The sequence below is a fragment of the Phycodurus eques genome, chromosome 8 (genome assembly GCF_024500275.1).
Source record: "Phycodurus eques isolate BA_2022a chromosome 8, UOR_Pequ_1.1, whole genome shotgun sequence".
NCBI lineage: Eukaryota > Metazoa > Chordata > Actinopteri > Syngnathiformes > Syngnathidae > Phycodurus > Phycodurus eques.
Genome location: NC_084532.1, coordinates 26,056,882 through 26,079,491, shown reverse-complemented (window position 1 = coordinate 26,079,491; position 22,610 = coordinate 26,056,882). Strand labels below are relative to the sequence as shown.

Here is a 22,610-nt window from a genome sequence, read left to right as displayed (position 1 = left end):
TAATGAGCAAATAACAGCATAGCATTGTTGCGGACGACATTGGGCTTTAAAGAACTTGCATTTATTTGGATTAGTTTGAGGTTTTGATAACTATTAAAACAAATTCCCTCCAACCTCCCTGGAGCATGTAGCTAGCCTAGTTAGTAGCGGAGTTGTAGGCGGTGCAGACAGCAATGAGACCACACACTGGTAGTATAACGTTAGCGATTTTGTTCACAAGAAACGGGATGGATCGCAGACGACCACATAATTTTAACTAGGGCCTTCATTTATCTGGTTTAGTTTCAGCAGGTCTCAGCGAAAAGTAGCTCTTAAATGCTAATCCAAGCATACCTGTATCGGAAAGAAGAGCCTCTGGTGAAAAGTATGGTCTTAGGTTTTGGTTGGGGTTGGTCAAAGAGACGGAAAAAGGAGTGATACTCCACGCAGATCTTCCAGAAGACCTTGCACTGGTCCCTGCTGCTCATCATGAACTCAAGAGTGTCCTGATGGGGGCCCTGGAACCACACGAGAGAACACATCCATCACATCTGACCTGAGATTGGTCATCTATGAGTTTCCATACGTACATGGACTTCCGGGTGGAGCTTGATCAGGAAGCGCTTCCTCTTGAAGCTCAGCTTGCGAATCTTGGACCAGTTGAAGGTGTTTATTTTGGTTTGGCCCTGAAAAACAAACCTGGGCGTATTGAGGCAGGAGTTCCGCTGTAAATGAACAACATGTGAGAGAGAAAGTGAGCGGAAGATCACCTGAAAGACCTGAAGACCCATGTGAGCGACGGCCAGGTTGATCTTGGTGCCCTCCCGGTCGGCCGCCGGGTGGAAGCGCACACCGTACATCTCCAGCTTGCGGGCAATCTCTAAGATTTGGAAGTCTGATTCGGCGGGGGTCTGGCCACTGAAGGGGTCAACAAACAAAGACTTTTATACACGGCTGTGTTTATCAAATTGGACCATAATAACAAATGGAGTGCCGCAAGGCTCAGACCTTGAGCCCATGTTGTCGCTTGACGCCATGCTCCTATTTTAAACCAAATGGTTTAAGCGGTGTGGGGGCGACCAATTTTTTTTAAGCTGTCCTTTGCATCAACTTTTTCACAGGAAATACTCAAATTTATCCAAATATGACGCCACGCTCCACCCATATTAGACAGTGACATTACTTCAGTTCACTTAGTGCTGCCTGTAACTCTGCAATACCCGTTTCCAATTGAGGCTCATTTAGACAAATTCCATTGTAGGAGTTTATCAAAGTATGAGGCAAGCCGGGGATTTCACCCAAAATTCCTGCTTCAAACCGTAACCGCTAACTTTCTATTTAATTTCAGGCATGGATCCCTGAGACTTTTTTGTGCAGCCTGCCATAAAAGAAATGACCACCCGGTTTCGTCTTCATCAGTGAAACTGGTGTCGAGGGGGATATTTTTTTTATAATTTTCAAAAATTGGAATCCACCCTTAAATGGCTCTTTCAAACTAAGATGCGCAACTTCCTGTTCAATTTCAGGCACGGTCCTTGAGACGTTTTTGTAGGTCCTGTTATGATCGACATGGCCACCTATTGTTGTGTCAATTGATGAAACGGGTGTCGGGGGCAAAAATTTTAGAACTATTGAGCTTTGGAATTCGCCACAAAATAGCTGCTTCAAACCAAAATGGGCGATTTCCCGTTTAAATTAAAATATAGGTCCTTGAGATTTTTTCATGCATTATTTACTTGTCAATCAAATTTCGTTCAATTAAAAACATTTGAACTTCCAGGATTTGAGTGACATTACAAAAAATAAGAAAAAAAAGTGATTACAAGAAAACAGCATATTAGAAGGACATTCCGTCCAGTCCTCACCACATTCTAATTTGGTTGATCAGTTAAGCGGTGAAATCTCCTTAAGGCCCTCCCCTGCTGCCCTACTGGCCCTTAAGGCTAACAGAACGAGGACAGAGGGAGAGACGGAGGAGGAAAAGGATTAGGCCGCTTGTGCTTCTCCACTAGCAAGCGAGGGAAGAGATTAGCTAACTAGTGCACAGTGTTGAAAAGACACTGTTGGAGGAGAATGGCGGTCGGAAAAGGGCAAAATCTACTCTTCAAAGATACCAAATATGGTCACGCAAAGTAAAAACCTAAAAATGTTTTTTTAAATATATAAATAAATAAATAAAGCACAAAAATGTGTGTTTTGAAATATAAACTATAGGAATAAATGAAATAAAAACTAGATAAACAGTCTTTACTGAACTTATGCAGTGTTTAAAGATGCTAAATATGGTCATAAATAATGAAGGCAAACAAAATATCTGTATTATAAAGCATAAATAAAATTTAAAAATAGAAATAAAATAAAAAATACCAAATATGCTCACTTAAAGCAAAAACAAAAAAATAAAACCATAAGTCATATGATATAATAAAAACAAAATAAAAAGTATGTGCAACATAGTTAATATTTAAATACAAATACCAACACAAAAATATAAATCGCATTTTTTTAAGTTTTTCATCATATAATAAGTATATCATACACAAAAATTAAATATGAAAATATATTTTCTTCTAAAAATATTTTTTAAAAAATAAAATACAAAAATAAGTATATTTTAAACATCTATAAAATGAAATACAAATATAAATCATAATAGAAATGAGCATTTAATGTACTACATAATACAAATACATTTATATTTTAAAAGCTTTAATAAAAACTAAAAACAACAACATAAAGGCAAGGAATGACACTAACGTCAAAATTCAGGCTTTCACAGCAAAGTAATATACCAAGCTTAAACCAAAAAGGCAAAAAACTTAACATCGCCACATGTGCTTACAAGGTTCACCAACAGGAGGTGAAACACTTACAGGTGTCTGCTGTGGAAGTCTACGATGGCCTCCAGCACCTTCTCTTGGTAGGGCAGCAGCTTGTTGTTCATCAGGAAGTCTCGGTCAGCGGCTGCGTCGTAGTCGCCGATCTCGGCTGGGGACCAATGACGGCATTATTCCATTTTTATTGTGTTCATACAGTGATTTACTTTTTGTTAATTTCAAGAAATGTGGAATGAGGAGGTAACGATTTAAGATGCAGGGGAGTGCTGATCAATCGTTTTGCGCTTTGAAATCAGATCAGTCAACGGAGGGTCTATACTTGACAAGAATTCGTCAGTGGCAGTAAATGGCTGGATTCCAGTTGCCGAATATAAACATTCACAGTACTAAGGAATTATTTATCACATTCCAAAAATTCTCCACAATAAGATTCCCAAATTAATAAATTCTCCATATTGACCTCCTCCTTCCACATTTCTTGAATCTTGACCCATTCAAATCCAATTTGAAATTGTTTATGTAGCTCATGCAGGACATACCTGTATACAAAATGCTTTATCACATTGCCAAACTTCCCACATTTTTACAAAATACCTACTTACATTACATGGAGGAGTAGCTGTAACATTTGCACAACCAACATTGTCCCAGATGATCGCACTACTCGTCACTTTAAACCGCACACACTCCTTGAAGTCTCAGCGCCCTTTGCACAATGGTCATTCGCACCGGACTATTGCAATATTAGTCATATATATTAGTCACTATATTAGTCATAGCACTTAGAGCAGTCATTCGAACTGCTCTAAGTGCTGGAGGACTGCATCTTTTTGCACAATTGTTTTTTGTCAATGTCTTTATGTCTCCAAAGTGTTCTGTAAATTGACTGTCTGTTGTACTAGAGCGGCTCCAACTACCGGAGACAAATTCCTTGTGTGTTTTGGACATACTTGGCAAATAAAGATGATTCTGATTCTGATATTCATGACTTCTTTAACTATAACCAAAAGTGTTTAAAGCGTACATTGGACGAGGTGCGAGGCGAGGAGGGCTCCGGTGTTTTCTGTGCAGATCAACTGTCCCTCGATCAGATCCCTTTTCATCTGCAGAGAGAACAAGTACCTACCCCACAAAATATATGTATTTTAAACAATAATAAAACACAGGTTTAGTGTCATAATAAGCAGCATCAGATTGTGTGTACAATGCTAAGTCAAGTCAAAATTTGACTTGGTCATTGTTGTGATTTGTGAGTTTGTAATGTAGGACCTGGTGAACTCCTCCTGCAGCTGACCAGGGTCTGGCGGGAAGAATTTCACAGCCAGTCTAAACAGAGAATTTGCCGGTCCTGAAAAACAAACAAAACATTAGATTACACTGCATCGCTGCTGTTATTAAATTGATATTAATGTTATTCAAACTTACTTCGTACTTGTTTCACGATCAGTTTCGTAGGCTCCAGCCAAAGCTGAATTGACACAAACAGAAAGTTGACTTTTAGATGACACCAGCCTGGGTTATACAATTATTCAGACATAAGTATTGGGACACATCCCACCAAGACCTTTGGCTTGCCATTTGAAACCATGTGCTTTTTGCAGCATAAATGCGTCACATTTCTTCTTCTCGTCAACACCAAACTGCCAACTTCTAAGCCTTGGAGACGCCGTTTGCCTTTGACAGTTTGTTCACAGTGTGTGTGCACGCATGTGTGTGTGTTGACAGATCTACACACCCAGTTCATCTGAATGTTCTGAAACTCCAGCCCAAAGTAATCGTTCTCGATGAGGTTCCCTCGCAGAAACACCTCAGAGAGAAGGTCCTGCCCAAAAGCTCTTGGCTGAAAGAAGCACAGAAAAGGAAAAAAAAAAACCTAGTATTAATACTTAATAATTTCATCCCCTTGTCAACAGCACAATAAAATAAACCTTCAAGATGTCTGATAAATAGACGAAGAGGAGTTTGAGTAAGGAGCACACATCCAGAGTTTCTAATTGGCGTACATCAGACCTAAACTCATTTGAACATGTCAGGTGACTCGGGTGTGTGCGTGTATGTGTGTGGTGGGGGGGGGGGGGGGGGTGCAAAATATGCCACATAATCTGGAACACTCCTGTAATGAAGTCAATGTAGACTCTGAGAGAACACACACTCGTGAGCGTGTCAGTGGGTGTATAATTTGGTGCCAAACCTTGGTGGAGGTCTGAAAGTTGAAAGTGGCTCTGAATCTTTGCCAAGCCTAGCTTCCAAGTCATGAGCACAGAAAGTGTGTGGTAGCAGGATTGCGTGAAATATCGGGCACTTGGCATAATCAAAAATCTGAACGGCTCACTCACAGACATGTTTTTTGGTCATTCATTTACTTGGTTGTGTAATTTCACACTTGATGGGCGGGCAGGCATTACAGAGACCCAACTGTTAGTAAAGCAGCTAGTAAACAGTCAATTTTCCATAATATATCCTGAGAAGAAAATAAATTCCATCTGCATTTTTAAATGTTGCATGTGTCTGTTCCCATCACTTTATTTCCCCTGACTTAGACAAGCAAGTAAATAACGACAAACGACCACACGTTCCCATCAACGCAAGCAGGAAACGTGCCCAAGTGTGGCTCCTGGCTTGCTTTTTCTGGGTTTATTTTCACTGGGCCAACTAACTAATTACTACGTACTCAGCACACACGTCACTTGAGGTTTGGAGATGTAGCAGACGAAATTATAGCCTTAGACATCTGGTTGTAATGCAAGATAGTATTTTTTATTTTTTTTTAAGGAGGGGTTTTTAAAAAGAACTGGGCCACAATGGTAAAAGTAGTGCACGTAAAAAAGACTACTAATGATTACATCTGACAACAGTTAAGTGTTTTAAAATTCATTGTTCCATAAGTCCTCAGTGTCTCATTTTAGTCAGTCCCAAAACAGAGAATAAAATATGCTATTAAATATTTTCCACGGATCGCCTTTGACTACTCAACTCACAATCCAGACGTGCTGTAAACCGGAGGAACATTCGGAGGTATTCTGTCTCACGTTACAACATTCTGCAAGGTTCACTGAGAGACGATGTCATGTAATCCACCAATGTCTGACCTGTTCTCTTATGAACACAAAGATGTATTCTGTGTGTAAAGTACAGACATGGAATGGGTGCACAAAGCCGACCCAAGAATTTCCAGGCACTGCTGATGTGTAAGCGTATTCCGCCTCGCCAGGATAGGAGGATGACGTTTGACGCGGAAATTGAGTTAGCCCCTTTCACATTGTCCGCCAAAGCAGTTTATTCCCAGGGTGCTGTCCCGTGTGAAAGGTACAGTTCACTTTTTGCAGACTGTTTAACTTGAACACATCTAATTTTGCACAGTGGATTTTTCCTGTATTAGCTGGGCAAGGATAGACACAGCCGCCGGTGCACTTTCCAGGGCAAGAAACACCACGCAAGCAAATGTCTTCTGGGGGAAAAAAAAAAATGTAAAAAAACAAGAAAAAAAAACGATGAAAGAACTAGTACGACGCCGGATGCCAGTGAGTCTTAATCACAACACGGTTCCTCTAGTGATATGCGAAAGAACCACTAAATTAAATGTTCAAATGGTAGATAATGGTAGAGTGGCTTAAACTTTTTTTTTTTTTTTGGCACAGTCCAGGACAGTGATGCCTTCAGGTTCAGATAAGAGTTTAATTTGTTGCATGACCACGCTTGTAACTCAAAACACTCATGTCTCAAATCATCTTTCTACATTCAAATGAATGGAAATGCCATTAATCTGTTCTGGCAAAAAACTAACATGTTTGTAATGTGCGTTTTTTAATAAGGAAAATCTCACTATAATATTGTAAATTATAAAAACAGTAGCGGCACGGTGGGCGACTGTTTAGCACATCTGCCTCACAGTTCTGAGAACCCGGGTTCAAATCTGGCCTCGCCTGTGTGGAGTTGGCATGTTCTCCCCGTGCCTGCGTGGGTTTTCTCCGGGTACTCCGGTTTCTTCCCACATCCTAAAAACATGCATGGTAGGTTAATTGAAGACTCTAAATTGCCCGTAGGTGTGAATGTGAGTGTGACTAGTTGTGTGTTTCCATGTGCTCTTCGATTGGCTGGTGACCAGTTCAGGGTGTACCCCGCCTTTTGCTCAGAGTCACCTGGGATAGGCTCCAGGACACCCGAAACCCTAACCAGGATAAGCGGTACAGAGACTGGATGGATTAAATGTATACATTTTAAGTGTGTTTTAAGTGCAAATAAATATTTTTTACATCATATTTTGTATAAACCTAAACGCCCTTCCAGGTCTCACGAAAGTGAGACCTGGAAGGGCGTGATTGGTAGGAACGGCCCCCCCCCCCGATCAGAACCCGAGTGGTGTTCTGTTATTGGACTTCTGTGCTCACCACGGATTGTCCATAACAAACACCGTGTTCAAGCATAAGGGTGTCCACACGTGCACTTGGCACCAGGACACCCTAGGTCGCCGTTCGATGATCGACTTTGTAGTCGTGTCATCGGACTTATGGCCGCATGTCTTGGACACTCGGGTGAAGAGAGGGGCGAAGCTGTCAACTGATCACCAGCTGGTGGTGAGTTGGCTCTGATGGTGGGGGAAGATGCCGGTCTGACATGGCAGGCCCAAACGTATTTTGAGGGTCTGCTGGGAACATCTGGCGGAATCCCCTGTCAGAAGGAGTTTCAACTCCCACCTCCGGCAGAACTTCACCCACGTCCTGGGGGAGGCGGGGGATATCGACTCCGAACGGACCATGTTCCGCGCCTCCATTGCCGCCGCGGCCGACCGGAGCTGTGGCCGTAAGGTAGTCGGTGCCTGTCATGGCGGCAATCCCCAAACCCGTTGGTGGACACCAGCGGTGAGGGATGCCGTCAAGCTGAAGAATGAGTTCTATCAGGCCTTTTTGGACTGTGGTACTCCTGAGGCAGCTGATGGGTACCGGCTGGCCAAGCGGAATGCGGCTTTTCTAGGCGTAGAGGGGGTCCGGTTTGGTGTCCTCAGTATTGCATCTTTGCTTTTTTTGCCTGTGGGTCGTGACCGAAAGAACGAGATCCCGGATACAAGCGGCCGAAATGAGTTCCCTCCGCAGGATGTCCGGGCTCTCCCTTAAAGATAAGGTGAGAAGCTCAGTCATCCGGGAGGGGCTCAGAGTAGAGCCGCTGCTCCTCCGCATTGAGCGGAGCCAGATGAGGTGGGTCGGGCATCTGTTTAGGATGCCTCCTGGACGCCTCCCTGGTGAGGTGTTCCGGGCACGTCCCACCGGGAGGAGACCCCGGGGACGACGCAGGATACGCTGGAGAAACTATGTCTGTCGGCTTGCCTGGGAACGCCTCGGGATCCCCTCAGAAGAGCTTGAGGAAGTGGCTGGGGAGAGGGAAGTCTGGGCTTCCCTGCTGAGGCTGCTGCACCCCGACCTGACCTCGGAAAAGCGTAAGACAATGGATGGATGGATGGAAAATAGATATGGTCGTTACTTTGCAGATTTTTGTCTATTGCGGGGGGTTCTCGAACGTAACCCTTGTGATAAACGAAGGACTACTGTATTGGCATGGGAATGGGGTGTTCACCCACATATTTCCTGGCCTCCAAGGTAGTATCAAATTCTACTCAATTAAATTTTGTTTTGAGAACTTAAAAATAACCGCAGCTGAAAGAAAATGCTGTACGTTAATTAAAAAAAGAACATAAAACACAGGACAATTGAACATAACTTTAAAACAAAGTCAAAAACAATAAAAATAAATATGACACTAAACTAAACTATAAACATGGGTTTTAGGATGGGTACTATAAATGGAGATCAAAGGGGCTTGTCTACTAATATGCACTAGGAGGTCATTCCATGGGACCAGCAATAGTAAAGCCCCTATTTCCTCTGAGCTTCCGCTTAGACTTCGGTACTTCCAGGAGCAGCTGGTCAGCTGACCTGAGGCAGCAGGCATGAGTGTAGGGATGGAGCAGCTCAGAGAGGTGAGACACGAGAGATCATGCCGAGATTCGAAAACAAAACAGAATCCGAAATCAGAAAATGAACTCTAAAGTGCAAATGCAGCCAGTGGAGGGAAGCCAGAATAGGAGCTATTTTCTCCCTCTTATGTGTTCCAGTCAAGAGGGGAGCAAAAGCATTTTGGACCAACTTGAGACATTTGAGGGCGGACTGGCTGACTCCAAAGTGAAGTGTATTCGAGTAATTCAGCAAATGTGGTGAAAGTATGGATTACCGTCTCAAAGTGCTGCTGTTAAAGAAAAGGTTTCCCCCTTTTGCCAGCTGCCTGAAGTGAAAAAAGATGGACTTAACTACCTGTCAAAGCAGAACAGAGGCTATGTGAAAGGCATTGACACAGAATGGGGGTTCAAAACTCACTCCTTCTGCCCTGACATGATGTTGCTGCATGAAAACAGTTGAGGTAATATCCCTATCTTACTGGGTTCTGTGTAAAATGTACAAAGCACATAATCACTCCAAGTTGAAATGCAAATGAGTGTGTGGTCTACGACCTAAAAAGCACATCTGCCATTTGGAATTTTAAGCAAATCCGCGGCGCAATGCCGTGTCGGCAAGCGGCATGGCTCAGAGGTCGAGCGCTAAAGCGCGTTACCGGGTCACACAATCAAGTTCAGAGAAAGCGGCGGCTACGGATTAGGACAAAACAGATGTTCGGACGGGAGACGCCACATCTAGAAGTTGGAAGGTCCACCCTGGATTGAAGACAACAACCCACTGGGCAAGATGCTAGTCTACTCAGTGCACCTGCGCAACATGGACTAGCTCCAACCTTAGAGGTCCATCTTCTACATCGTTTGCACAATTTAATGAGAGTCAAAGCAATAATGACTAATATATAGAAAATAGTCATTAAAACACCAAGCCATGAGATGCGAAACAACACAAACAAACAAATAAGAATCATATTAGGAAAAAAATATATATACTAATAAGACAAAAATACAAATGGAAAAAATGGAAAATGTTAGCAAAAAAAGACAACTATATAATTAGTTAGCAAAACTCAAATACATTAAAAAAAGATACAAAATACAATACAAAATAAAAACAGAAAAAAATATAGTTAGGGAAAATACAAAAATGTGAGAAAACAACTGGAAAAATAGCAAAATAATAACATGAAAAAATAGAATAAGGTAAAATGGGTAAATGGAAAAAAAATAGATGTGCTTTGAAATACGAGTTATTTGTTCCATGACCCCGCTCGTAACTCAAACAAAGCGTATTTCAAATCATTCCTGATTCAAATAAACGAAAATCCGTACAAACGAGGCTTCATATCTTGTCTCAAAGCACCACTGTATCAGAAATTACGTTAGATCTGAAAAGATAAAGTGTTAGAAAATAAAACATTGGACAAAAATATTTAAATAAAAATATACAAATACCAGACAAAAATAGTAGGAAAAAAAGGCAGGCTCAAAAAAACCTGCACAAAACTTCAATTTGTGTGCAAGCAACAACACAATTTAACTCAACCAACAGAGACATCGAATTGAGTTTAAAAAAAAATCTGGTACTATACAAATAATCCTGCACTGTTTCTTAGTCTGCTATTGACATTAAAACCATCAGTTGCATATATTATAACGTTAAACCAGTTCCATCATCCACGACATAGCCGGAATGCGCTCTCTCCCTGCAGTTAAAATGCCTGACCCAAACTTCGCTTCCGTCCCCCTCCCCCCCCGCCGACCAGCTCAAACCTTGCACTCCCTCCTCCTCTTCCTTGTGCAACCCTTGTGGTTGTCAACCTAGCTATTTATGTGCTTGTTTGCCTCAAAGCAGAGCCCGTCCACATCTAATGAATGCAGCGCCGTCTGTACGCGGCGAGGCTCCGCATGCGAGTGACGACCGGGCGGAGGGGCAAGACTACGCGTCGCATCAAAGGAGCCTGTGTTTCGGTGACCACAAGGCCCGGCTTTCTCCTGCGCCAGTGGCGGGAGGGGCCTCAGGGCAAGAACCACCACGCAAGCAAATGTCTTCTCAAAAAAAGAAAAAAGTAAACGATGAAAGAACTAGTACGACGCTGGATGCCAGTGATTCTTAATCACAACACGCTTCCTCTAGTGATATGCGAAGGAACCACTAAATTAAATGTTCAAATGGTACAGTGGCTTAAACTTTTCTTTTTTCTTTTTTTGGCGCAGTCCAGGACGGTGGTGCCTTCAGATTCAGATAAGAGTTTCATTTGTTCCATGACCACGCTTGTAACTCAAAACACTCCATCTCAAATCATCTTTCTACAGTCACATGAATGGAAAATTCCATTAATCTGTTTCTAACATGTTTGTAATGTTCTTTTTTAATAAGGAAAATACCACTATAAAATTGTCAATTATAAAAACTAGCGGAATGGTGGACGACTGTTTAGCACATCTGCCTCACAGTTCTGAGGACCCGGGTTCAAATCCGGCCTCGCCTGTGTAGAGTTTGCATGTTCTCCCTGTGCCTGCGTGGGTTTTCTCCATGTACTCCGGTTTCCTCCCACATCCACAAAATATGAATGGTAGGTTAACTGAGGACTCTAAATTGTCCGTAGGTGTGAATGTGAGTGTGAATGGTTGTTTCTTTATATGTGAAACTGCGATTGGCTGGTGACCAGTTCAGGGTTTACCCCGCCTCGCGCCCAGGGTCAGCTAGGATAGGGTCCAGCACGCCCGCAACCCTGATGAGGATAAGCGGCATGGAAAATGAATGATTGAATAAAAATAGTAATGACTGGGATTAGACCGAGTAATCGGCCTTTTCTAATTGCCCAAAAAAATAAAACAAATCGCTAAGTATCAGGAAAAAAAAAAAAAAATAAACCTTTTCACTGATTGTTCTTAAATTCAAACCAATATAAAAGGACAAAGTATTGTAAAACGGTCAAATGCCCTGCCTGTAAATTATATTAATTGGCTGATTAATCGGTTATCAGTATTTTATTCTGCCAAATATCAGAATCAGCCTCGGCCTCAAAAAATCTCTATCGGTTCGGGCCAAGTAATAATTAGAATGTTGAGAACAGTTTGTGCATCATGATTTAATGCTTCATTTCAATTCATAGCGCTGCTCCTTCTTGTGTGTCCACCTTGACCACCTGGGACAGTATAATACAGTCATACATACACAAACAAAGAAGAGTCGCTATGACTCTATAAGCTGCAATAATAGTCGTCGTTTTTCACAGACGATAATAGGCCTATATCAGTTCCGTCCACGTGAATTAGTTGCCAGCTTGGCTGGAGACGTCTGAGGCATTTTCCTGGTGAGAGTCTAAGCCATATTTTGGTGTTCCAGGTCCCGGAGTCTCCGCGACTAATCAGTCTCGGCAGTCTATGTGACGTTTGAAATACACAACTTGTAATTCTCTTAGTTTTATGTTTAGTTTGACTGTAAACTTCAACTGGGAGTGGCAGCCGAACGACAGCTCGTATCTCAAAAAACTTAAATCGGGTCACTCATATCTCAAGGCCCCGCTGTATTAGAAATGAAGTTAGGTGATAAGTTTCGCTGCATTCATCCGTAATAATTATTTTTGTTTTGTTAAAATAATTTGTTCATTCCAACAAGGGCCTCCCACAATCTACCGTTAGGTAAATACACACCCTAGGACAATATTTAAAGACATTCCGTAATATAGATTGTCTTTGGAAGTAATTATAATCAGGGTACATCAATTTCAAGCAGCATTCTATTCCATTTTTTCCCAGTCTCAGGTCTAATATTTCCCACTTCCCAGTTTTTGGGAAAGTTCAACGACGACGACGCAATTGCTCGACTGTCAGCCTTCACACACCAGGCAAAGCCGTACTGCTTTTAGTGCGCCAAGCGCATCGGTTCACACGGACTGCAAGCCAGAGTACGATGAAATGTGCGAGGGAGGGCAGTCGCTTGAAAGGCCACAACCATTTCAAACTTTCACCACTGCAATTTGGTGTCTATTCTTGTACACGGTGTACAGGAAAAGGGCACAATCCTGGAATAAAAAGAAATAAATAAATAAAAAAAGACTGTAGCTGTCCTCAGATCAAGAAATTAACATTTGGAACAAATTCTGCTCGAAGTCAAGCATACATAGAAACAACGTTATTAGCTCCACAGTGCTGTTATACGAAAGAGACAAGACCGGCCCACAACGCCCCACACTGAATGAAGAGAAGCACTCAGAAACCATCTTTTTTTCTTGGCAGACTACAGCCTACTAGACAGGATCACAGACACACATATTCTACTTTCTCGGCCCTTTCCCTGCTTGCTATGTGTAAGGTATCAGTGTGTACGGGGTTAGCGGGAGGCCATGACCAGAGTGTGACATTAAATACCCGAGACTCAAAGCCCGCACCACTTTGTGTTGAACGCAATTGTTGCTGTCCCACAATATCTGCGCGAAAGCACGATACGGAAAACGGCGATGTCACTGTCTATCGAGTCCTGTCTGAAAGGCACGACCGAATAAATGCATGCTTTATCGTTACAGCAATTTGTCGCAAAGGTGGTGTGAAAAGACTAAGCCAGAATATTATAGCCAATTTGTTCACACACTGGCCATTGCAGCTGTAACAATACAGTATTCAAACAGAGAATTGCTCCTCCAACTCCGTCTTATGTGACGAGTTTTTGTGAGCAGAACTGTAGCTGGTGCTAGTTCTCCTGAATTATGCTAAGCGTACCAGTGGAGAGAAAGAAACAGGCAGTAACGCTGAAATTGCAGAACCCCCAAACTCATTTGTTCCGCAACACCTGCGTGAAAGCAGAAAGCGCTTTCACACTTGGGTGAGTTTGGCCTGTTTTACTGCCACTTCTCTGTTCCCACTTGCCATCCAAACAGACTTTTCCCCGGCTCGCTGTCCTGTGCTTAAAATACTGAGGCCGGGGTTCTGGTAAACCTGACAATTTGCCGTTTTCCCACTTAATATTGGATTTGGAACGCCACCAGTGTGTCAGGCCTGGTACACACATGAGGGTTTTTTTTAATCTTAAAAGATGTTTTTTTTTATTTTTTTTTTTTTATCTGTGACAGACTCCACACATGAAGATTTAAAAAAAAAAAAAACATTCATTCAACAGTTTTAGTGGTATTGTGTGTGGTGTGCTCTGATAATTTCAACACATAACGCAGTTACATTTCTGTAGCACCACCGATCTCAAAACAAGTCCTCCAAGGCAGAAATCTCGCGTGATAACACATGATCTCACAAAAACAAAGAAGAGCTGACACTTCCGGGTATGCGCTAATGTTACTTGTTCCTGAGTCAGGGCGCTTCTTGATTGGCTACTTTATGTTCTACGTCACAACTCACATCGTCATGGCTCTGGGAGATGTCAGTATTCCCCATGCAAGAAAATATCGAACGCGTTCAACATTTAAGATTGTTGGACCCGACCTGTTTCGGACCCTATAATCGTGACAAATGCACTCTGAAGAAACCTCGACCCCTAAGGACAATCTTATAAAATAGTCTGGCGTTTGACGTCCTTGGTCGGGCTAGGGCAAAAATAAGGGGAAAAAAAGCCCAAGTGTGTTTACCGGGCCTAATAGGACAGCAGGACACCAAAATATGAAGTTTAACACCCAAGTCTCTGCCTACACCCCCTTTCGTGTCGAAGGTAATTGTCACTGACATCGCTGCACAGCTAATTATCAGAATGCCTTAAGCCACAACATCTGTGGAAAATATTCAGCTGTATAAAAGGCACAGGCGAATAAATGCCGGCTCTACCATTACACCTCTGATGCGCGGTTTGTCGGGAGGGCAGTTTAAAAGGTGATTTGTCTTTGAAACATGTTGAACATGTAATCTTGTGTATTTGTTGAACAATGTTATCGCCTTATTCACAGCGATTTTGTGCAAGTCAGCTGATGCTTTCACACCCTCCTGATTGGCCGAAATGCGCTCGAGACGGCAAATCTTTTTTTGTGTATATGACAGATGTTTTCTTACCAGGGAATAGGGAAAATATATATTTGTAAAAATATGCTCAGAACCTGCAGGTCAAGTTGGAGTCACTTTAAATCCATCAAGTCTTATATTTCTTTCCCCATTCAACTCTGCATGGACTCACTTACATACAAATTAAACTTGACTGTATTAGTTAAGGGGTTTGAGACAACATATGGCGCCTTAGATTATAAAATGTCCGTCTCAGCAGTGCACCGCAGAATCCTTACTGCTGAGGCTACATGAGGATTTATTAGGGCGCAGTATTTAATTACACAACATCATCAGTGAGTCTTGAATGCTTCTTTCACGCCGGTTATTTAACACCAGCCTGACTTACAAAGACAGGAAAGAGGCTCATTTCTATTGGCTTCCTTATTGCTTCCTATGTGAATGACTACTGCAGCAAGTTGGCGGACCGACAGCGGGCCAACAGGAAAGCACATCATTGGCGACTTCCTTCTCAAGTGATTTTCATCAGAATAAATATCCTCTTTCACATACAGATCCTGCGAAATGTTCATTCCAGTCATAGTAGAAGATCCAGCATTTGTCCACCCGTGTCTTTCACACAGAACCCAGCAAAGGGCAACTGTGGGCGCTTTCACGCAGCAAAAAGGCATCCTGCAGTCACATTATTATTGAGTTAAAGAGCAACATTCTCACAGCTTCCGAGATCGTATCAGCGATGGAACGAAGGTTAATTGTTTAACAGATACGGCTCTCCTGTCTTCAGGCACAGTGCCCTCTAGTGGGCAGCAGCTTTGTACCTAAAGCTTGTGTTAATGGCCAAAAGGGGGGGGGGGGGGGGGGGGGGGGGTCAGTTAGGGCAAGCTGAAAGATACCACAAACTCAACGAAATCTGCAAAGCAGCTGCATGTAAATGTATTGTTAACTATGGAAGAAATTAAATGCACTCGTATATATTCTTCTTAATGCATTGCTGAAATACCAAATCGGGCGAATTAAATAACTCGACTCTGGCCACAAAAAAATGTGACTGGGATACCCCTACCTGGGAAAAAAATAAAAATAAAAAATAGCCCCTTTCATGCTACCTGTCAAAACAGGCTTAGCCCGCATGTTGCTGGTCTGTGTGAAAGGGACAGACAGGGAATGAGGTCTGGGAGTCACAAAGGTCAAATCCGCAAATGTCTCATCTTCTGAGGTACTATCAAAGCTATAACAGAGGTTGTGTGAAAGGGAATGCTGGAAAACTGGGAACGGGGTGAGAAGTTTAACACGGCAACACAGCAATCACAGTCATAATTAAATTACTAATTAATTGACAACATCCCCTTGCAGGCTTCCCATCAGAGCAGGCTTATTCCTCGTGTTACTGGTCTAGTATGAAAGGGGCCGAGAGTGAATCGATCAATCCAGGGGAAACATAGAGAAACAAGCATTCACACTTACATTCACACCTATGGACAATTTAGTCTTTGATTAACCTAACACGCATGTTTTTGAAAAGTGGGAGGAAATCGGAGTACCTGGAGAAAATCCACTACAGCACAGGGGAGAGAGAACATGCAATCTCCACACATGAAGGCCATAGCCCGTATTCTGAACCCTAGAAATGTGAGGCAGATGTTGCTGACAAACAGTACATTTTGTTGAACTTCGGTAAGGTTTGACAGAATATTTGCTGGTTTACAATGTGTTTTATTAGAGAATTCAAACCAAAAAGCCATCAAGCGCCATTCAGGCAAAAATAGAACCAGGCCGACTAGCAAGACTGCCTATCGTTCGATTGTGCATTTGCTAACCCTGTAAAACCAAACAACTGCAACATAAAGTTTTAACTGCAGAGACCGCCAAACGTCATACGCATCAAAATGCGTAAGACGCATTACGTGTAAAGAAATAGATTTGTATTGCTGTGGAAATTGATGCAAGGCCTATAAAACGCTCGTAAGGTATCAGGAGAAAATCCAAATTGCATTTGAATAATGTAAATGTCAGTTATTGTTTTTAGAAGTGAAAGGAGGCAAGGGGGAAAATCTATTAAAATTGGAAAGCTGATTTTTGTCAAAAATAAAAACGACAACATTGATTTTATTTTAAGGTCATATCCCCCAGCCCTAGCGACATGTGTCTCAAAGGTGAGTGGACATTGTGGTATAAACATGACTCAGCGTTGATTACGTGAGAGCTAATCATTACACAGCAAAAATCTATTTGGTTTTACAGATACTGCTTTAATCACCATGAGATTGAGGTAACAAACAATGCACCCAATTATTACCCAATCAAAAAAGCTGATGTCCTCAGTAAAGACAAAGACAAAATCTCAAATTTAAAGGACAATCCCTCCAAATTCAGCAGTATGAAGTTTGTAAATAAGATGGCATAAGACTGAGGGGAAGGGATTTCCGCGCCAAAGCCACGTTGCAGCTGTCACCAACACGAAGACCGGGTCAAACGTGGCCCTGCTGTGCACGGCTAACTAACAGCAAACTTATCCCAGCGTGCGAGGAAGGCGAAAGAAACACTCACGTCTAAATCGAAGAACTCCTGGGACTCGTCCAGTCCCTGCACGCGGACCTGCAACCCCCGACCAGGACCCGTGGGGGCGGGGGTGCCGCCGACCACCACCACGTTGGTGCTGAGGCTCTGGCCGGGCTCCAATGTGCTGATGCCCGCATTGAATTGGGCTCCCAGTCTTGTGGCCGGGGTCTGCAGGACTCTGTAGGATCCCTCGACTTCCCCCATGACGGCGCCCAAGCGGGCGGCTCCTTGAAGAAAAGAAGGGAAAACAAGTGCATCCACATGAGAAAGACTGTGACAGAGCTGGATGTCGACCAAGAGACGCATGGACCAGCCGAGCCATTGAGTTTGATTGTTCATTAAATGTTAATGGATCCTAAATGTTTATTTATTAAAGACCCTGCAAAGTGAATTCAGAGATTTGTTTCTAAACACATTATGTATGTTTGAAGATAATTTCTGAAAATGTACACAGACTGGGAACTATGTAGTACTGAATTGTGGAGCTGTAGCTTTGTTTTCCATCAACCATCTAATTTTTTGGTTACCGTGGTTAGGTGCCGCGTGATGTACTTTGGAGACCGACCGGCATGAGTCACCCCTACCCCCACTATACAAGAACTTGAGCGCCTGCGTTCACATCAGCGGTTATCCGGCACAATTGCGACGTGCAGTTTGCTAACTAGCTATGCCTACACTCTGAAAAACATCTTTAGTTTAGATAGCTCGCTGGTGAGGCTGCTTAAATGTCTCTCTTAAGTGTCTGTTAAAATGTCAGTAATGTCAAGTTGTTACTCATTTGCATTTTTCAGTCGACAGAAAAATTTGCAAGTAGGTGAGTTTCTGAATGGCTAATCAGTAAGGATTGTCTGTACAGGTCTGTACATTTAAAAAAAAAAAGTGTATTTATGGATCACGGATTCAAAAATGCAATAAAACGGCACATATAAAAGTAGTAGTTGGTACTTTTACATGTTGCGAACATACACGCCAGTGCATTTATTTACCATTTTAAAAATGTTTTACCATTTATTTTTAAGGGTAATGTTGTAAAATGAGTTTGAAAGGATATTAAGTATTTTCCGATCATAGCGTGGGGTATATTTGGTGTTTTAACTATTAATAGGCAAATATAAATATAATTCTTGTTATTTGTGTCAGGGCTAAGTCTTAAAACCGCCAAGAAAAGCCAAGGCTCACTTGTGTGTTTTTATATGACGTGGTTAGTATTCAGTGTCTGTCAATGTCATCAATCTTTCAGTTACTTACACTCACAATGAATTAAATCCCCATTGTAAATCACATGCTTTTTAAACGTTTACAAGCATACAACAGGTGAGTTTAAATAGCCCAACACAACTCACACGACACTATTTTCTAAAAGTTGCGTATTTTGATTGAAACTCCACAAGTTTAAGAAAGCGAACATAATTAAAAGGTGAATGTCCACCTGAAGGTTAAAAATACACAAATGTTGGATTTTAAAAGCACCGCGTTGCAACTCCAATGATCATTTTGATATAAACGAGTTCAATGTCATATTCAAACACGAAAAAAAAAAAAAAAAAGTTTAACGTGGCGTTGTTGTTGTTTGTTTTTTTGGTTTTTTTTCCGGCTCCAGAACGTGAGCTCGAGCACTGCGAGTTTTTAGCTAACTTGGCGATTAACGACGAAGACGTAAACGTAGCGCAGCGCATGAAAAATGAGAATTGTTTGTTTTTCTGAAAAAGACACTTACCGTATGGGCTGGTGTCGAAAGTAAACTGCTAAAAATTTGAGATTTTAACGAGGGCACAACTCGTCCCGTCCATGGCCCCAGGCCTGCCGTCCAACTAAGTGTGCACTCGAAGCCGCTTTCCGATTGGCTGCGGCGCGCCATCTCGGCCTTTGATTGGCTGAAATGTGGCTTCTGCATTGCTAGCCAAATTTTTGATCACCTCCTTCTCTCGTCATCCTCGACTCAAATTAGCCGCGATGGACAGGACGGATTAACGTGCATCCAAATAATGTCGGTCATTTCTGAAAAAAATCATTTTTCACCCTCAATTTTGACCGGTCCAAACTACCGTAAAACGTGTCATTAATCGTTAATCTTGCCCCCCGCAGCGTGTCTTGAACTAGGTTAAAGTTCGCAGTGCCCTGCAACAGGTTTTACGGCAAGTGTAGAGATTTTTCTCCGAAGAGATTATGTGTTTGGTTAACGACTATTTTCGTCATGTATACAAATCTGCAGCGAAGTCAAGAGTCCATTTAGTTCTCGTTGTAGATACTTCAAAAACCTGAACGTGAGCCAAAAGGCGAAGAAATGGTATATGTGGCAAGCAGCGCCCCCTTGTGCACGCGCATCGTAATTCCTTTGTGAGAATAAAATACTGTACCTGAATTTGTCGTTAAAATGCATTATTTCGCCATTGAAATGTTTATTCATTAAACAAAATCTACTTTATTTGTAATTCGCATAAAAATAAAAATAGCTGTAAGTACAGGTATGTGCCTAAAAAAATTTAATATCGAGGGAAAATCCATTTATTTCAATAATTTGTTTCAAAAAGTGAAACTTGTATGTTATATTAGTGAAATATTTCAAGCCTTGTTTTGCTTCACTTTTGATGATTATGGCAGAAAGACAAAAAATAAATCCAGTATTTCACAAAATTTGAATTGTAGGCTCCCTGTGTCCCAATCTTGTCAGCTAATTAATGGTCTCACTCAGGTTTAGTAGGCTTCAGAATCATGGGGAAGACTACTGACTGGACAGTTGTGCAGAAAATAATCATTGACACCCTCCATAAGGAGAAAAGGTCTCAAAAGGAAATTGCAAAAGAAGTTGGATGCTCACAGAGCGCTGTATCAAAGTGTTAAGAGGAAGAGGGAAATGCGGCCAGAAAAGGGGCACAAGTGACAGGAATGACCGCAGCCTTGAGAGGATTGTCAAGCAATGGGGGGGGGGGGGACACACCGAGACTGGTGTCAGTGCATCAAGAACCACTACATACAGACGTCTGCATGACATGGGCTACAGCTGGAGAATTCCATGTGTCAAGCCACTCCTGAACCAAAAACTTTTATCCTGTGTTAACAATTATCCTGTGCTGGGATAAGGAGAAAAAGAACTGGTTTGTTGCCGAGTGGTCCCAAGTCCTCTTTTCAGATGAAAGTAAATTTTGCATTTCATTTGGAAATCAAGGTCCCAGAGTCTGAAGGAAAACTGGAGAAACACAAAAGTCAAGCTGCTTAAAGTCAGTAATGGTTTGGGGAACCATGTCATTTGGTGGTGTTGGTCCGTTGTAGTTTATCAAGTCCACAGTCAACGCAGCTGTGTGCCAGGAAATTTTAGAGCACTTCATGCTTCCCGCTGCCGACGAGCTTTTTGGAGACAGTGATTTTATTTTCCAACAGGATTTGGCACCTACCCACAAAGCCAAAACTACCAATACCTGGTTTAATAGCCATGGAATAACAGTACTTGATGGGCCAGCACAGCTATCATCGGGCAGGAAGCGGGGTACACCCTGAACTGGTTGCCAGCCAATCGCAGGGCACATACAAACAAACAACCATTCACACTCACAGTCAAACCTACGGGCAATTTAGAGTCTCCAATTAATGCATGTTTTTGGGATCTGGGAGGAAACCGGAGTGCCCGGAGAAAACCCACGCAGGCACGGGGAGAACATGCAAACTCCACACAGGCGAGGCCAGGGATTGAACCCGGGTCCTCAGAACTGTGAGGCTGACGCTCTAACCAGTCGTCCACCGTGCCGCCCAGTTTTAAAATAAGAATTTAAATTTAACTAGCGGCATTAGATGGGGCCAGAGAGGGATGATTATTTTCTTTCTGCCATCATCATTATAATTGAAAAAATAAAGGCTTGAAATATTTCACTTTGTGTGGTGAAGTAATATAACATTTCACTTTCCGAAACAAATAATTGAAATAAATGGACTTTCCCTCAATCTTCAAACATTTTTTGGCACATACCTGTAAAATAGGTGTAAAACAAAGAAAACCCATAATAAAATATGAAATAACTTACTTTACAAGGTTAACAGCATGCATCACAATATAAAGATAGTAGTAGTTCAATAAATATATTGTCTACAATAGAAATAACTGTATTTGTTGTTATTAAATGTGCATCCTGCATATGCCTGAATGTCCTTGAAAATGATTATTAATCATTTCCTTTTTGTAAATTAAACATTTACCTTATTTGTAATCCACTTAAAAATACAAATAGCTGGGAAGAAATTACATAATAATAAGTAAAAAAAAAAAAACATATTTTAGTTGTATTTAAATGTACAAATAAAAAAGCAGTGGAAGTTATCCGAGTAATATTTACATTAAAAAAAAATTACTTTAAAAATTACCATATGTAGTTTAAACTTTTTATACTTGCATATTATTTATATAGCAAGTACTGTATATTTAATGTTTGATAATTAACTCAATTCTATATTATATTTTAAGGTAAACAAAAAAAAAAGTATTCAACTTTGGTGAGTATTTAAATCCATCTGTGAGGAAATGATAACCATAGAACATGAAATGACACTTACTGCGGTTCAGTCAGTTTGCGATGTCGCCCACCGTCTGCATTTGCCCGCAAAGTTGTTCTTCTGTCCCACATTCATCCAAGCTTGGCTTTTTATGGACCTGCCTTTGTGAGCTGGAAACAGAAAAGGGCCCTCCCCTAACTGTTCCCATTAAAGTGGGAAACACACAATTGTCTCGAATTAAGATAAGACAACTAATGGCTCCGATTGATTGTGTGATTGATTGGTGTCTGTGTCTCATGACTTTTGTCCAGATACTATTGATTGATGAATAGAGAGAGCGATAATGTCATCCATGTTGCAGTGCTGCCGGCTGTGTTGGGAATCAATAACTCATTCCCTACTCCCTAATCACGACATACACTATATATATGTTTTTATATATCGCAGTGGGATATATAGTTTACCAAAAAGTCCACTAATAATCGCTATACTGTGCTGTCTTGGGGTACGAGTGACCTGATTTACGAGTGTTTCGAGATACGACCGAGGGTTGGGGGATGTTGACGTAATTTTTTTCCCCCCACTGTTCCAATCTGGTCCAACAGCAGCTTGCGATGGATCTTCACAATGGGGGGCCTGCCGCACTTCGCCTGTGCCGATTTCCACCATTGTATATAACAATACTCACAGGCATATATTCTTTATCCTCTTGTGAAGAACGTCATATAGTATTGCCATATTGAGAAGCTGCAACTGTCGCCATATATCTGTACAGTATGTCTTATACTGCCCCCAGGTGGCCAAGGTGTGCACACCAGAATGAGCAGCACAATGTGCATTGAATTGAATAAAAAAATGTAGCAACA

At 41.8% G+C, this 22,610-nt stretch overlaps 1 protein-coding gene across 6 annotated transcripts in view; it reads right to left on the bottom strand.

The window, feature by feature from the left end:
• Nucleotides 1-19,068, bottom strand: part of farp2 (FERM, RhoGEF and pleckstrin domain protein 2) — a 42,232-nt gene extending 23,164 nt beyond the window's left edge. For all 6 annotated transcript variants that reach the window (XM_061683330.1, XM_061683332.1, XM_061683331.1 and 3 more), the window contains exons 1-10: nucleotides 18,980-19,068; nucleotides 17,251-17,489; nucleotides 4,552-4,656; nucleotides 4,242-4,284; nucleotides 4,086-4,164; nucleotides 3,841-3,938; nucleotides 2,853-2,967; nucleotides 750-897; nucleotides 570-665; nucleotides 334-497 (exon numbers count right to left, since the gene is read on the bottom strand). In XM_061683330.1, coding sequence (XP_061539314.1) covers nucleotides 334-497; nucleotides 570-665; nucleotides 750-897; nucleotides 2,853-2,967; nucleotides 3,841-3,938; nucleotides 4,086-4,164; nucleotides 4,242-4,284; nucleotides 4,552-4,656; nucleotides 17,251-17,466 — 1,064 coding nt within the window. In that variant the 5' untranslated portion in view covers nucleotides 17,467-17,489; nucleotides 18,980-19,068. The remainder of the gene's footprint in view (nucleotides 1-333; nucleotides 498-569; nucleotides 666-749; nucleotides 898-2,852; nucleotides 2,968-3,840; nucleotides 3,939-4,085; nucleotides 4,165-4,241; nucleotides 4,285-4,551; nucleotides 4,657-17,250; nucleotides 17,490-18,979) is intronic.
• Between the last annotated feature and the right edge of the window lie 3,542 nt (nucleotides 19,069-22,610).